This window comes from Gopherus flavomarginatus, chromosome 3 (assembly GCF_025201925.1).
Source record: "Gopherus flavomarginatus isolate rGopFla2 chromosome 3, rGopFla2.mat.asm, whole genome shotgun sequence".
In the NCBI taxonomy this organism is placed as follows: Eukaryota; Metazoa; Chordata; order Testudines; family Testudinidae; genus Gopherus; species Gopherus flavomarginatus.
Genome location: NC_066619.1, coordinates 241,791,588 through 241,808,010, shown reverse-complemented (window position 1 = coordinate 241,808,010; position 16,423 = coordinate 241,791,588). Strand labels below are relative to the sequence as shown.

The 16,423-nt window shown below is 39.8% G+C and overlaps 1 protein-coding gene across 1 annotated transcript in view; it reads left to right on the top strand.

The window, feature by feature from the left end:
* FAM114A1 (family with sequence similarity 114 member A1) overlaps nt 1–16,041 on the top strand; it is a 64,197-nt gene extending 48,156 nt beyond the window's left edge. The window contains exons 9-14 of the mRNA XM_050947731.1: nt 3,060–3,145; nt 4,237–4,395; nt 5,640–5,779; nt 7,286–7,358; nt 10,124–10,177; nt 12,867–16,041. Of these exons, the coding sequence (XP_050803688.1) occupies nt 3,060–3,145; nt 4,237–4,395; nt 5,640–5,779; nt 7,286–7,358; nt 10,124–10,177; nt 12,867–12,968 (614 nt within the window). The 3' untranslated portion in view covers nt 12,969–16,041. The remainder of the gene's footprint in view (nt 1–3,059; nt 3,146–4,236; nt 4,396–5,639; nt 5,780–7,285; nt 7,359–10,123; nt 10,178–12,866) is intronic.
* Nucleotides 16,042–16,423: the final 382 nt, after the last annotated feature.

Below are 16,423 nucleotides of genomic sequence, written 5' to 3'. Positions count from 1 at the left end.
TTGTTGTCCAGTCACCCAGTTTTGTAAAATCCCTTTATAATTCTTTGCAGTCAGCTTTGGACTTAACTTTGAGTAATTTTGCATTATCTGCAAATTTTGCCACCTCCCTGTTCACCCCTTTTCCAGATCATTAATGAACATGTTGAGCATCACTGGTCCCAGTTCAGATCCTTGTGGGGATCCTGCCATTTACCTCTCTTCTTTGTGAAAACTAACCATTTATTTCTATGCATTATTTTCTAGCTTTTAATCAATTACAGATCCATGAGAGGATCTTCCCCCTCTTATTCCATGACTGCTTAGTGTGCTTAACGGCCTTTGGTGAGGGACCTGGTCAAAGGCTTTGTGAAAGTCCCAAGTCACTGTATTGATTGGATCACCCTTGTCCACATATTTGTTGACACTCTCAAAGAATTGTAATAGATTGGTGAGATGTTATTTCCCTTTACAAAAGCTGTGTTGACTCCTCCACAAGATATTGTTTTTATGTGTCTGATAATTCTATTTTTTACTATACTAGTTTCAACCAATTTGATTGATCCTGAAGTGAGGCTTACCATCCTGTAAAAGCCAGGGTCACTGTTTGAGCCTTTTATAAAATCAGCATTATGTCAGCTATCCTCCAGTCATCTGGTACCGAAGCTGATTTAAGCGATAGATTACCTACCATAGATACTTTAGGAGATTACATAGATAAAATGGTAGAATTGCATGGCAGAAATTGTCATCTTTGAAAGCATTATCTGTGATGTCAAAGATAATCTAAAAGATAGTAAAATATATGCATCTTGGGAAGCCCCACAGAAACAACACAATAGGCCCTGGGGAAACAATGATTGTAGTTTGAGCTGTCAAAGGCAGACAAAAGGAATCTGTATGACCAAGAGGGAGGTCAAGCACAGAGAATCTGTGGTTTACTCACAAACATTCTACAATGAGAGAAAGTTCCTGCACCTTAGACCAGTGGTTCTCAAACTTTTTTTTTCTTGGACCCCTTGAAAATTGCTGAGGGTCTCGGCGGACCACTTAATGATCCTTCCAAATGTTGTTTGTACCGTTAGCTAACTATTGTAAAGCGCTTTGGATAAAAGAACTATATTAAAAAAACCTTAATAATAATGTTTTTTTGTTCTACAAATAAAAGCACACAACTCATATTTTAATATCAGTAGTCTGACCTTTCTAATGCAATGGATGTGCCTTCTCTCCCCCGCTACAGCAGCCCCTGAGCTGGGGCTGGCAAGGAGCGGGTCTCTCTCTCTCTCCCCTGCCGCAGCAGCCCCTGAGCTGGGGCTGGGAAGGAGGGGGTATCTCCAGGGCCGGTGCAAGGATGTTTCGCGCCCTAGGCAAAACTTCCATCTTGTGCCCCCACCCCCCGGGCCCCCACCCTGCGGCATACCCCCACACAGCAGCATCCCCACTCTGCCCTGAGGTGCCCCCCCTGCGGCAGCTCCCCCCTTCTGCCTTGAGGCACCCCCCTTGCGGCAGCTCCCCACCCTCCACCTAAATGCCGGCGGCGACCAGAGCGGCCGAAGATCCAGCCGCCGTAGTCGCTGCTGAAGAAAATAGTGTCCCCCAAATCCTAGTGCGGTCACCTAAATAGTTTCACTAACCCTGGGTATCTTCCCTGCCAGAGCAGCCACAGAGCCAAGGCTAGGAAGGAGGGCTGTCTCTCCCTGGCAGCCGCAGCCCTGGAGCTGGAGAAAGTCGCCTCTTTCTCTGGCCACCACAGCCCTGCATGTCCCAAATTCCCCCCACCCCCTCTTCTCACCCCACTGCCCCCTCCAACCTACCCCTGTTCTCCCCAGGGCCAACACATCACCTTATATGTGCATCTTCTCCAGGGTTCAGGCACTTAATTAGTGGAGCCACGCCTGCGCGGCTCCACTAATTAGGGAGGTGGCCCTTCATTCTTTTGTGTGTGACCTCCCAGGCACGCACCGTAAAGGGAACTATCCGCGGACCACCTGAATGGAGCTTGTGTACCACTGGTGGTCCACGGACCACAGTTTGAGAACCTCTGCCATAGACCAAACCACAGAAATGAAAGTCTTGCTTAACCAGAGTTCAAATTTAAAGTGAAAAGGAAATTACCTTCTTTAGCTGTAGTCCCCACAGAGTGAAAGGAATTATTTTGGGGGTAGTTTTGTGAACTATGTTTTACAGGAGGTCAGACTAGATGATCACAGTGATCCCTTCTGTCCTTGGAACCTATGAATAAGCAGGAAACACCCTTTACCTTATATTCTCTAGTTATGCTGCTGTGTTGTGTATATATATTCTCATTTGAGAAAAGGGGCTTATCTTTTGGGAGTTGCATGTGTTTTTCCCTGGTGATTCTGCTGACCCACTGCAATTCTGGGGAGGTAAGCCACGACCTGTAACTTATACAGAATCATAGAAATGAAGAGCTGGAAGTGACTTCAAGAGGTCATCTAAACCATCATCCTATGCTGAGGCAGAACCAAGTCTACCTAGACCATCCCTTACAGGTGATTGTCTAACCTGTTCTTAAAAATATACATCTAGTTCTTGCTTCTGCCGTCTCCCTTTTTTCCTTTGATGAAACAAAGAGTGGAGACGATCACATTTTATTAGTCTAACCCAGGGGTTGGCAACCTCTGGCACGCAGCTCGCCAGGGTAAGTACCGTGGCGGGCCAGGCCGGTTTGTTTATCTGCCGCTTCGGCAGGTTCGGCCGATCGTGGCTCAGACTGGCCGTGGTTCACCGTCCCAGGCCAATGGGGGTGGCAGGAAGCCGCGGCCAGCACATGCCTCGCCCGCACTGCTTCCCGCCTCCCCTATTGGCCTGGGACGGCGAAATGCGGTCAGTGGGAGCCACAGTCCACCGAACCTGCCGACGCGGCAGGTAAACAAACTGGTCTGGCCCGCCAGGGTGCTTACCCTGGTGAGCCACGTGCCAGAGGTTGCTGACTCATGGTCTAACCAATGCTGGTTCTATAGTGCTAGAAATGTGTGGGGATCTGATCTTTGATTTGATTTTTGACTGCAATGACAAAAACAACATGCTCACAGAAATAATCTTATTTCCTTTTGCAGCAGGCATGGAAGAAGAGTTTGTTAGCATGCTTACTGAGCTACTGTTTGAATTGCACGTTGCTGCCACTCCTGACAAACTTAATAAGGTTGGTGCAAGTTACAGAACCTGCCTCCACTACCTAGTATAAAGAAGAACTAGTGGGCGCTGCTCTGAAATTCAATGTAGAGTAGTATCTAGGGTGGCAGATCAGAGCGCAAATGGTGGATGGCACAGAGATGTTAAATAGAGAGAGCTGTGGTAGAAGAGATTAGGTGAGTCAGACCAGAACCAGGAGGCCAGGCTAGCTAGCTAGCTACTCTCTCACTGACAACCCAGAATGATGGGCCACACAAAGAAATCTCAAAGTGGGGAAAGCTTTAGTAGATAGAATAGGGATCTTTACATGAGGGTTTGGTTTAGACTATTGTGGTCCATCTACACAGACCACAGCAAGTCTACAGACTTGGGTAGCGGGGCTCGTGCTAGCACTGTCAGAATAGATGTGTAGAGAGCGCTTTGAAAGTTGCAGCTTGGGCTCTGAAGCCCATCCCTCTCCAAAGGCTTCAGTGTCTGAACTCCAGCGTGGGATGCAACTTCAAAGCACTGGCTACCCCACTATTTTGAGAGCACTAGCATGAGTACCACTAGCCTGAGTCCATTGACTGGAAATGGCTAGTGGTACTCGTCCGTTGACTAGTTGGCTGGAAAGACATCACTGATGCTGTTTCTGCTTTGATCCACTTATAGGCTTGGTACTAAGCAGTTCAAAATCCAGTTGCTTTCTTCTAATTTCGTTTCTGAATTTGGACTTGTTTTAGCTTACTCAAAGAATTTGCTTATTTTTTTCTTTCTTTATAAAAATTCTGCTTCACTTTTTCAGTCAGATCTTAGTTTCCCTTTTCTTTTATTTCTTAGATACATCCTGCATAAAACCGAGGTTTTGGTAACTTTAGTCTTAATTATAGCTCTATATGCAGGTTAAGGGCAGCATAATATAGTTCAGTATATGGCCATAGGTGAGCAATGCTTCAGTGGACAGAAAGATTTTCTCTTATGTACATGCCTGATGTAAATAAGAATTTTGAGTGGAACAGTAAAACTAGGTAAAGAAATGTATTGTTAACTTGTGTTTCAGCAACATTATTTGATCTTCCACTCTTGAATAATAGGAGGTTTTTTGTGGGGTTTGTTTGGCAGGCTAGGAAAAAAGCTCATGACTGGCTAAAAGAAACCAACTTCTCCACATCACTAGACTTGGAAGAGGAGCCAGAGGAAAACAAAGAGAATGAACAAAAGACTGAACAAGGAGGAGATGGTGGTGATAAAACAGAAGAAAAGAAAAACAAAACCGTGGAGGTAAAATAGTCCTAGAAGGAGAAATTTCATAAACAAAATCATAATCTCTTTGGCTGGATTCTCTAAACAACCAGCATTTGTGCTTCATCCTTATGAGTAGTGCTGTTGTTTTTAATATCTCCAGGGGGAGAAGTTATTTAGCTTTATAAAGGAACTTAAAAGAGATGGTAATCAATAGCTATGACACTAATTCTGCAAACCTTACTTATATAAGTATTTTTCACCATTAGATTATTCTCATGAGTAAATAATCAGCAGGATCAGACCCTCTGCTAATAATAACTTTTTAAACTTTAAAAAGTAAAAGCCTCAAATATACCTTTTACACCAAAGATTAAATTCAGGGAGATGGGAAAATCCTATGGTGTTTTGTCTGTAGCAATGTACCATATCTAAAGTCATGTCTCAACATTTGGCAGTGACTCTTTCTTTAGATGCCAATAAATGAAAAAATATATGATCAATTTATATTTAAATTCATGGATAAACAGATTGGCAAAGTAGCAATATTATTTACTAGTCAAACCAAAAGGTTACGATTTTTTTTACGAAAGGTCTTCCTTAAGGCTAAATATACCCACTAGTGCTATTGCCTTCTGTGGGTCTAGTTAACTGTGGTTGAATTTCTTAATTTAAGTTATGACAGTGTTAAATTGTGTTGTTTTTAATGATCTCAAATAAAAAAATCCATGATGTTCCCTTTAAAAAAATCCAAACACTTTAAAATGTAAGAAACCGTGTTGTACTGTGTATATTATAGATTATGTTATTACAGATTTTCAGATACTGCTAAACCACTGGGAGTTGAGATTAGAAAGAGTTTTATGTATTTTGTTGCTAGCAAAATGAATTTTTTATCAGGAGTATAATTCATTTTCAGTATGGAAATGTGCTTTGGGAATGGCATGATCCTCTCAACTCCCTATAAAATCAGTGTAAATTGCATGAGTGTTAAGGGCTCAATTTCAGCATCTATCAGGACCAGAGCCAAAAACTCCACCATAGAAACTCCTGGGACTCGACCCTGCTCCCATTGAAATGAATGGCAGTTTTGCTTTTTCACTTCTCGGAGATAAGCAAGCATGAGGTCCTTACACTTGTATCCCCTTTTCCTCAAGGATGGGTAACAGCTGGTATTCCTTGGCTTTGTATGCACTGATATCCCAGTGTGTACTCTGGCCTAGTTTACAAAATCTCTTTTTTAGTCTATAGAAATTATGTTACTGTTTGTTGTTTCATTTCAGGAAGTCTACATGCTGTCTATTGAAAGTCTTGCTGAGATAACAGCTCGTTGTATCGAGCAGCTTCATAAAGTAGCAGAGTTAATTCTTCATGGGCAAGAAGTGGAAAAGACAGCCCAGGACCAAGCAAAAGTTATGACAAAGTGAATATAATTTTTTTGTATTTCTTATTTTGTCATCAGTATGAGCTTGCTTAACATTCGCACAGTTTTATTGAGTCCAGAGCTTTTGCAGACACCATAACACACCATGGATCAACAAACAGGACTGACTTTAGAGTTTCTGCCACTCTATTTTCAAAGGTAATCAAATCACAGACTGCCTGTGATTTGCTGACATGCATATCAGATATATTTTTTTACAAAAAACCACGACAGATACACAAGTTAATGACTTTTTGTTGCTATATTAGAGATGAAATGTGCACACTCATTTTAGGTGCACTTTTTACCAGCACTACCAAAGATAGTATACCAACATGCGCAGAATTCGCTTTTGCACTCCATAGTAGGGTCTCATCATTTGTACTCTGGCAAAAGGACACAAAAATCTGTTTCTAAGCCATTATGCCATATTCATCACCAATTCATTGCCAACCCACCGGCAGGGCTGGCTCCGGCGTTTTTGCCATCTCAAGCAGCAAAAAAAATAAATAAAAGCCGCGATTGGTGGCAATTCATCGGCAGGTCCCTCCGTCCGAGAGGGACAGAGACCTACTGCCAAAGAGCCGGACGTGCCGGCCCTTTGCATTGGCCGCCCCAAGCTTGCTGTGCTTGCTGCTTGCTGTGCTGGTGCCTGGATCCGGACCTGCCCACAGATGTAGGCACCTAACTTCAAGAATCCCAGGTTCAAAACTGGGGCCTAAGGATCCAATCCAAAACCCACTGAAGACAGTACAAAAACTCCCACTGACTTCAGTGGTGTTTGGATTAACCCCTAAACATATAACCCCCACAAGGTAGTGAACATTCTGATCCTGATCTAGCAAAGTACTTATGCACATACTTAATTTTAAGCATGTGAATAATCCCATTAAAGTCAGTGGGGGCACTTTTATTTAAAATTCAGTACTTAAATTGTCTGCTAGATTAGAGCCAGAATGTTCTGCTCCTTGCAGGATTGAGCCCCAACTGAGGTACAGTTATACAACAAGTCAGTGACAGAGCTGAGACTAGATCCAGATCTCCTCATTCACAACCCTGTGCTTTAACCATTAGACAATGCTGCTTCTATTAATACAATCCACTGCTTTGGAGAGAAAAAAAAACTCATTACATTCTTTCTAGCTGGGAGCAGGAGTATTTATTTCCAGTGGTATTTTTTAGTCATTGGGTTGGTACAACCTTAAGTAAAGCAAAAATTAGACTAAAAGTCTAATATTTTTACAACAAACCAAAACCCTGCCATATCAAAAGAGACCAGTGTTTGATCTACTCTGGTATCCTGTCTCCAGCTGTAACCAGTGCTGGATTTTTCAAATCCAAAGCATAAAGCCTCCATCATGATTATACTTACCAGTTGAGCAAATCCCAGGACACTTTAAGATAAAATTTAATTGATTAGAAACAGGATTGTCGGCAGAACTTTGACTTCTGAGATGAAGCAGGAGTATATTTTTAACATTTGTCTCTTTTCTTTTTTATAACCAGTTTAACAAGTGCCATGTGCAATGAAGTATTGTCTTTATCTAAGAAGTTTTCTGATTCTTTAACTGCCACTGGGGTAAGATATGGGAGCATTTCCTTTTTATTGTTTGTTTATTTTTATAAACATAACCTCTTTAAGAGAGATTCTCATCCCCTGTGAAAACTGGCTTTATGTGCAAGGCTAGAAATAGGGCAGGCTGGAGTCCTCTCCAACCCCAGCCAGATCCAGAACACAGAGCACCCTTTCTGCAGCTCCACCACTGTTGCTAGATCTTGTGATATGCCCTGCCTTCCTTATGCTGGTTTTGTAGCAACTGGATCCATAGAGTTCCTGGACCTACTGGGTATCCCTCTGCCATTCCCCCAGCCCACTCTCACTGAGTGGCCCACACACATCCAAGAACTGCAGCAGCTCCTTATCCAGCCCCTTCGTCTATATGCATCTGTATTAAAAAAAACAAAACACCCACATACAACATTGGGAGCATTATCACGGGCAGTATGTTAACAGAGGGGTTTCACATCATAAATTATCCCATAATGACTGATAAATCCCCTGGTGTTTGTGGTGAGCAGATTGAAAGGCTAGAGAATCTATTCATTTTTTTTTTCTGTTTAAACAAAATCACACTCTCACTATAGCAAGTAAACAAACTTCTATTTAGTGCTCTGGCTGGAAACATTTACACTTTGTTCCTGAAAAATGTACAGAGGATATTACTAGTGTAACATTGCTTGTGTGACCTGAAATGGGGGAGGAGGAGTGAAGACCTTTATGGGAGTCAGGGGAGCAGAGATGATAAACTCAACCACAAAATATTTTTGAACTTACCTGACAATCAAGTGATCTGGCATGGTCCAAAGGGAAAAAAGTTGCTCTTTATAAATAGTTTTGTGAAGTCATGTCTGGTAGGGATTATCCAGGGAGCATGAATTCTTATCAAAGATACGGAAGTTTCCCCAGGCCTGTTAGAATTATAAGAAGAGGCTCCTGCGAGCCACTTCAGGGCATCACTGGATATTTTTTTCAAAGTTATTTAAAAACTAACATAATTTATTGGATTGCTTTTATTTTGAATAATTTACATTGCTTCCAGTTATTTCAGATGAATCTGGCTATATCTGCATTTTCTAAGCATGTTTTAGCATATAAATGTATGCACACAGAAAAAATTAGCCATGAAATATTAATCAGACCCAACTCAGGATATTCAGAGCTAAGGATTTCACAGCAACTTTATTTCTGTCCCTTGGTGCATAGGCATTCAGGAGGGTTTTACGTTACAGGAACACAGATTTCAGGCCCAAATTGTCACTGGGCACTGAGAAGTTGGGCACAAGGAGCTCTCCGGCCCCAGTATGCTCCACACAGGGGACAGCCAGGCCCTGTACTTGGTGCAGCAGAACCACTGCCCTATCCATATGTGCCTTCAGGGGCACACGTTGTGCCAGCAGGGAAAGAGATGATGCTGGCTCCCACCAGCACTAAGGAAAGCAGGAAGCATCATCCAACAGGCTGTGTGGATGGGAGCTCAGCAAAAAATGGTGTCACAGGGAATCCAGTCCCTCCTTGAGCTCATCACAGAGACTGTGCATCTTTACACTGCTCCCATCGCAGGATGTACAGAATGAAAATTACATGCATCTAACATAATAATTATAATGTGCACCGAGTTAACCACCAGCCAGATTTTCCAAATATTTGGCTAACTCACATACCCAGCTGGATTGATTCTGGACAAAAGGTAACTTTCTGGGAATGCCACAGGCCTCTGCAATAGTTGTTTAGAATGGAAGAGCTCTATCATCAGAATAGCAGCAGTGCTATATAATTCACGCATATAGTCATTATAATGTAATTGTGGCCTTTTTCCTAAAAGTCAGCAATTATTCAGAACTAGGAAGTATCTCCTTTGTTTATCGCTCTAGATTTCTTTCTTCCTGCTTGCATTTACCATTGATTCTTACAATCAATAGTGTTTAATTGACACCACTTTCTTTATGTTTAAGAGGTTTATTGATAATCAGCTAAACAAGGGGATATGGAATAGATTTTCTAGTTCCGGACAATAAAGATACTGTTCTGCTATTTCTCTTCCTACCCTCCTTCCCTCCCCCTTCCCCTCCCCCACTTTCTTTTGTTCTTCCATCTCCCTCCAAACTGCCTCCACTTCTCTCCTTCCTGTTCTTTTAAAGATACTATTTATCTCTTCATAAACACATTTCAGAGCTTAAACTGCTTACAAGGTGTGAGGATATTTGTCCTGTTTCTTTAACTCTGTAACAGAAATCAAACAGAACAGGGGCCTGCCAAAGTTCTAAGCAGAAGCTCTACAGTGAATTGAAAAAATACTGTTTTATTTGTTCTAATGAAGTTCCCTGTTCAGTTTTAGATGAAAGCAATTATTTCTGCAATTCTCTGCCATCATGTGGCAAGGCGAAGTGCAGAGAGAGAAGAGGCTCTGACCACGTCTACCATTTAAAAAAATGCTCTCCACTGGCCAGTCCTAAATTCTTACAGATGGCCTCAAATTCTGTGGCATTTGACATCAGATAAAAGAATCAGATAAAACAATGAGCTCATCTTGTACCAGGCAAATAGAGAAGTATAGACAGATGAGTGTTAAATGTTATCAAAAGTAGTATGCCATAGTGTTAAAATTATCTTGAACATGTGTATTTCCTTGAAAACCTTATTTTCATCAAATAGAATCAAGCTGAGCCAAGGCTTTCTCAAAATTCATACAGCCGAAACTGATCCATTACTAAGCAAATATATTACTGTTAAATATCTATGTTTAGCCCTGGCATTACATCTTGTCAATATTTGTCTTTCTACAGAGCAACAAAAAGGCAGAGCTCCTCAATCCAATGGTCAATAGTGTGCTATTAGAGGTAAGCTTTCAATTTCTTCACAGTAGGAAAAACTTTGATAAACTCATTTTGAAATGAAGCACACACGTTTATGTCCCTATAAAGAACCATAAAAATGTAACGATAGTGGCATTGTAATTCTATACCATCTCATAAACAACTCCATTTTGAGTTCAGAAGTCATCCACAAATGCTGGACCAGAGCAGTAATACTAAATTTTGTCAGGATTCCTAAGAACACTCTGACAGAAATGAAACGCTTTTCTTACTGTGTGTTGTAATGTATTGACTAAGTTGGGTGAACAATTCACAATGTGCAATTTATTCAGTAAGTTTAGCTTTTTTTCCTGCTCAGATATTACCTATGAACAGACTATGGTTATTAATCTATTCATTATTTGTGATTGTGCACATAAAACATTTGCCAAACAAATAATTTCAGGCTATGGTTAGCTTGAACAGTTTACTGTGATTGTTCCTTCCAGGATTCAATATTCACAGTTTGAGCTGCAAGGATACTCAAGTATAGCAGTGGTGTTCTTCCCTCATTGGTTGATCTAATCTTCAAAACCTACAATGATCTAAAAAAGTTTTATTTTACGGTTAAATTAATCTTGTCCATGATCCGACACACATACAGCCACACTAAATTGCACTTGTACAAATATTCACAAGTGCATAAAAATAAGGGCAATCTTGGTCAAACCAAAAGTCTGTTGAAGTCAAAATGTTCATGAATTTTTTTACTCATTCTTCACCCAGTTCTAGTTTTGACCAAGAAAGGCTCAGTAAGTTTTAGAAAGTTCCTGCTTTTTACTCAGTTTTACACTCAGGTTGACTGAGACAGAAAGAATTCGAAAGACCATAATATCAACAGACAGTGATTGGCTCATATAGGATTAAAGTTTATTATATCTGTGGCACCCATTCTTTTGCTCTGCCAACTAGCCACAAAATATCTTTAAACATAAAAATCTATACCGTACAGAATGCGCATTGTTACTATGTAGCTTTAACCTAACATTGGGGACCCATTTACAAAAAAGGAAAAAAGAGCTATTATCTGAATAGTCAATACTGAATGGTTCTCAATCTTTTGTATTGGTGACCCCTTTCACACAGCAGGCCTCTGAGTGTGACCCCCCCTTATGAATTAATAACTTTCTTTTAGTGCATTTATGCTGCAATATATGAATAATTTTAAACTCACTGATTTCAGCCATGCTACGTCCTCATGCAACAGGTCTGAAATTAGTGGGGGAAGTTGATTCTGCTCCTGACCGCATGGAGGTATATTCCACCTACATTACACACACAACTCTCTCTGGAAGGTGATGCACAGTCAAAGAGGGGGGACAACATACCTCTGTATATAATGATGCTTGCTTGCTATAAACTTTTTACAAAAAAGAAAAGAGTTATTGTTTGAACATGTACTTGAACTTTCAGAAAGCCTTAGATAAGGTTGTTTATCTCTTAAGCAGACAGGTAAATAGCAGTGTCCTCCAAGGATGTGTACTGAGACCTCAGTGGTTCAACATCTTCATTAATGATCTGGAAAGGGGAATGAACAGTGTGATGGCAAAATTTGCAGATGGTATCTATCTTAATTTTGTAAGTCCAAAGCTGACTGCAAAGAATTACAAAGGGATCTCACAAAATTGCGTGACTTGCCAAAAAGATGGCAGATGAAATTCAGTGTTGATAAGTGCAAAGTAACGCACATTGAAGAACAATCCCAAATATATGTACAAAATGATGGGGTCCAAATGAGCTGTTACCTCTCAAAGATTTTGGAATCAACAGCCACTCAATGTATAACAGCAGTCAGAAAAGCTAACAATGTTAGGAACCATTAGGAAAAGGATAGACGATAAAACAAAAGATATAATCCCACTATATAAATCCATGGTATGCCCACACCTTGAATACTGCATGCAATTCTGGTCACTCCATCTCAAAAGAGATATAAGAATTGGAAAAGGTACAGAGAATGACAACAGAAAGATTAGGAGTATGGAACATCTTCCATAAAAGGAGAGATTAAAAGGCCTGGGACTGTTCATCTGAGAAAAGAGACAAGTAAGGGGGGACTGAAAGAGGTCTATAAAATCATGAATGTTACACAGAAAATAAATAGGCAAGTATTATTTACCCCTTCACATATCACAAGAACTAGAGGTCACTCGATGAAATTAAATAGGCATCAGGATTAACACAAACACAAGGAAGTACTTCTCCACACAATGCGCAGTCAAACTGTGGAACTCATTACCAGGGGATTTTGTGAAAGCCAAAAATAAAACTGGGTTCAAAAAGGAATTTTATAAGTTCACAGAAGATAAATCCATCTGTGGCTACTAGCCAAGATGGTCAAGGATGCAACCCCATGCTCTGGGTAACTGTAAACCTCCAGCTGCCAGAAGTTGGGACTGGAGGATAGGGGATAGATCACTTCTAATTGCCCTCTTCTGTTCATTCACTCTGAAGCATCTGGCACTCGCTCCTGTCGGAGACAGGGTAGTGGGCTAGATGGACCATTGGTCTGACTCCGTATGACTGTTCTTGTGATTTCCAGTGTACTTGGATAGAGCTTTTAAAATCTCACATTAATTTGTATCCTGATGTAGCACCAACCAGACTGAGTATGAATAGAGTCACTGAGATAGATGAAAGATATGTTACTGAATCACATCTTTTCTCTCATTAGGGCTGCAACAGCACTACCTATATTCAGGATGCTTTCCAGCTATTGCTTCCAGTTCTTCAGATTTCACATATCCAGACCAATTGTTTGAAAGCACAAGAGTGAAAGTTTCCCAGCAGTTGTCATCACTGTGTGTAAAAGAAACCACAAACCTAATCTCTTTAATGTATACAATTTGAAGAGATGGCACAAAAGACATCTGGCCACAGAGGGGCCTTTTGAGGACACTAAAAGCCATTTTGCACAGGCAGTACTTGAGAAATATTTGAGAAAAATCAAATAGAAATTCTTTAACTAGATGTAGTTATTAGAATAGGTAATTTCTTTTCAAGTTATTGTATATTCTTCACATCAGTTTAAACTGATGAAGTGTTTATTGAAGTTAGTATTAACTTCAATATGAAGCAGGTAATTAATGTTGACACTTTCAATTCTAAACAGTGATGTCTGAAGAAAATTTGAAAACAATGTTTTTTAAACATTTTGGTCCAGATGCACCATTTCAAAATTCCCAATTTTAATTCTCAGTTTAAAATGTTTACTTTTGAAAGTTAGTTTCTGTATTTAACCTTCATTAACTCTGAAGTTAACTTAAGCAAATTAACTCTGTTTTGAGCATTCCAATATTATTTTGTCAGTGACAGTCTGATAGTAATCCTTAGCACTCATACAGTGCTTTGGTGTTCAAAGAGCTGTACAACATTAAGCAAACTTCAGCTAATGAAAATTATGAAAAATATGCATATCAGACATTATACTGAAATGAAATTGTCTGAGCCAGTTAGAGCACAGGCAAAACTGTACATGTGCTGACCCATAATTATATACTTATTGTATTTATGCCAGTCCCTTATCTCTGATTGGCCGAAAGACATTATAGGTCAGAGTAGAGGGATTTGTAGAGTAATCATACTCTACAACTACACATGCATCCAATGAAGTGGGTATTCACCCATGAAAGCTCATGCTCCAATACATCTGTTAGTCTATAAGGTGCCACAGGACTCTTTGCTGCTTTTACAGATCCAGACTAACACGGCTACCCCTCTGATACTTTACAACTACACAGTAATTTAGTAAATCCCTTCACTTTGGTTGGCAGTTGCCCTTGGAACTCCCAATCTGTGTGCCCATGACAAATGTATTGCCTCATCTTCTCATCCTTCTCCCCAGTCTATCATTTCACCTAAATCTGGATTTTAAATACAGTTTTTTTTAATAAGAGGGATTGGAACTAAGTTTTCCTATAAGGGTCAAAGAGGAGGAGAAAGAGTTATGAGAAGATTGAGTTGGGAGAGACAAGGCAGGGAGGTCACAAGTTGAAGCATGTCGTGGGAACATGAAAGAGGAATTCTGTGCACAAAACCAACCTGAGAGGGCGGAAAGCACATTTCAGTATAACAGTAATTTAAGGGTTCTTGTGTTAAACTTGGTGATATCCATATCTTGTGCTTAATAAATTCACAGTCTTCAGCCTCAGAGTTTATTTTGGTTAAAATTATTACTTCATGGCAGTAGAAACTTTCAGTTATTTAAGTAGCCAGTTCTCCTGAATTGTCCATGTTTATTACATTTTTCTAAGCTACACTGTAATTTTTCATATTGATATAGTGATGAGCTCTATTTAAATATTGTAAAATTGTAGCTAACATCTGAATGTATTTAATCATTGAAGCAATGTGTTCACACATCATAAACATAATCAGAATAGAATACGCGGAAATGTTATAATTGTATTTGTTAGAAATGAGAAGCCATGTATCTGCCTAGGCATGGTAACTGTAGGGAGCCTAAATAAGAGCTAACAGAAAGCAGGTCTGTGTCTCTGCCTTACATAATGAGGTCCATATTCTGCTGTCACCTGTGTAGTGACTATGTTTAATATTTCATCATTTAGATGGGAGATACTCATTATGTAGTTCTGTGGTTTGTTATGCACCATTTCTATTCTGCCTGTGCAGCAGAACTTGGCAAGCTAAACCTGACATTCATTATTACTTACACCATCTTGAAATAATAGCCCAATACGAAACAAAGAGGGACACTTGGGAAAGTATAGAAAAGATACTGTAAAGTGGTAAGCAAACTTACTGGCTGGGAAGGTAGAATAAAGCTCTGAACACTAGCCCTCCTTCCTCAAGGCTTGTTTATTTCCAAATACTAGTCCCAAAACAAAAGCAAATAAATTTGAAATATTGGGTATTAACTGCCCAAATTTTCCCCAGCATCATCCAGTTTGGAAGGGAGAGGGCACCCTTCCCTTTGATATCCCACCTAGCTACTACAGAGAGACCCACACTAACTTCCTAAAACCTGGGTCTCTCCTTTTTGTTCCCCTGCCCCAGAGAGAAGAAGCTTTGTACTTCATTTCCATATACCAGGTCACAGGTTTTCTCCTAGTCATGTGCCCTGCACCAGCAGCTCCCAATTTTAAAGGGCACAAATCCACCATGGGTGCACTGGGATGTGTGCATGCCTCCAAGGCCTAGTGCCCTACTATGGGTACCTCGTTATTTAAAGCAATATTTTTGTTTAATCACAATGTTGTCAAACCGGTATATTGTGCACGATTAAAATCCTGTTTTCATTTTAATGGGAGAGTATCACAAAAAGTAAAGTGCCTTTATTTATCAGTTATTACGTCTTAGATGTTATTGACTTTAAATTATTCTGACCATTAATTATAATTGAGAAAAGCCTTTCAGTTCAAACTAGACTTATCAGAATTGTGCATTCGGTATGAGTAAGTGTGATATTGCTGCCAAATGAATCTTTTCTAAGGAAGAGTTATGGCAGTTTCATATTACCCCTATGCGGAGGTTAATCTTTTTGGATTTAAAATTGGGCAAGTGTCTCAGGTTTCCTCTGGCGTTCAGAGCAAGATACATATAGTTGAACCTGACAAGGAAACACTGAAGGGGACAGTGAAAAATGGTTGTCTAATAAAAATGTTCTTTTAACTAAAGGTTGAACAGAATTGTATGGGAAACCCTAGGGGATACAGTAAGGAGCTGTTGAGGGAAATTATTTGAGACAGGGGATTTCTTATTTAAGATGATCTTTAGAACACTGTACTACTTAAATTATGCATGTAGTGTATCAGTGCTTTGACCTTAAATGAAAAGAATTTTTTTAAAAAGGAAACGATATATATAATTCCTCGTAAAATCTGCACAAAGAAAATCTCAAACTACTAAATCCTAAATATTTAATTTAAAAAAATCTTGTTTATGAAAGTCACTTATACTCATGGACAAACCAGTTTTTCATATTGTAAAACATGATATTTAGTTGTTGAGTAATGATTCACTTTTATGAACTCTTTTACTATCCAGAGACGAAGGCTTCAGAATAAGCTAGGCTTTTACACACATTGGATTGAAAAAGTGTGTTGAGCTTGAAGGTCTGCACATTTGCAAACCTGCAAATAATCCCAACTATTTCAGGTGACTGCTTCTAGCTCAACTTTAGTTTGATTTCACACTATTTGACAGGGCATTTTTTGTATGTCTGTATCAAAAGTATTTGCATTTTTTTCCAAAATGGAAAAAAGAAAGGTA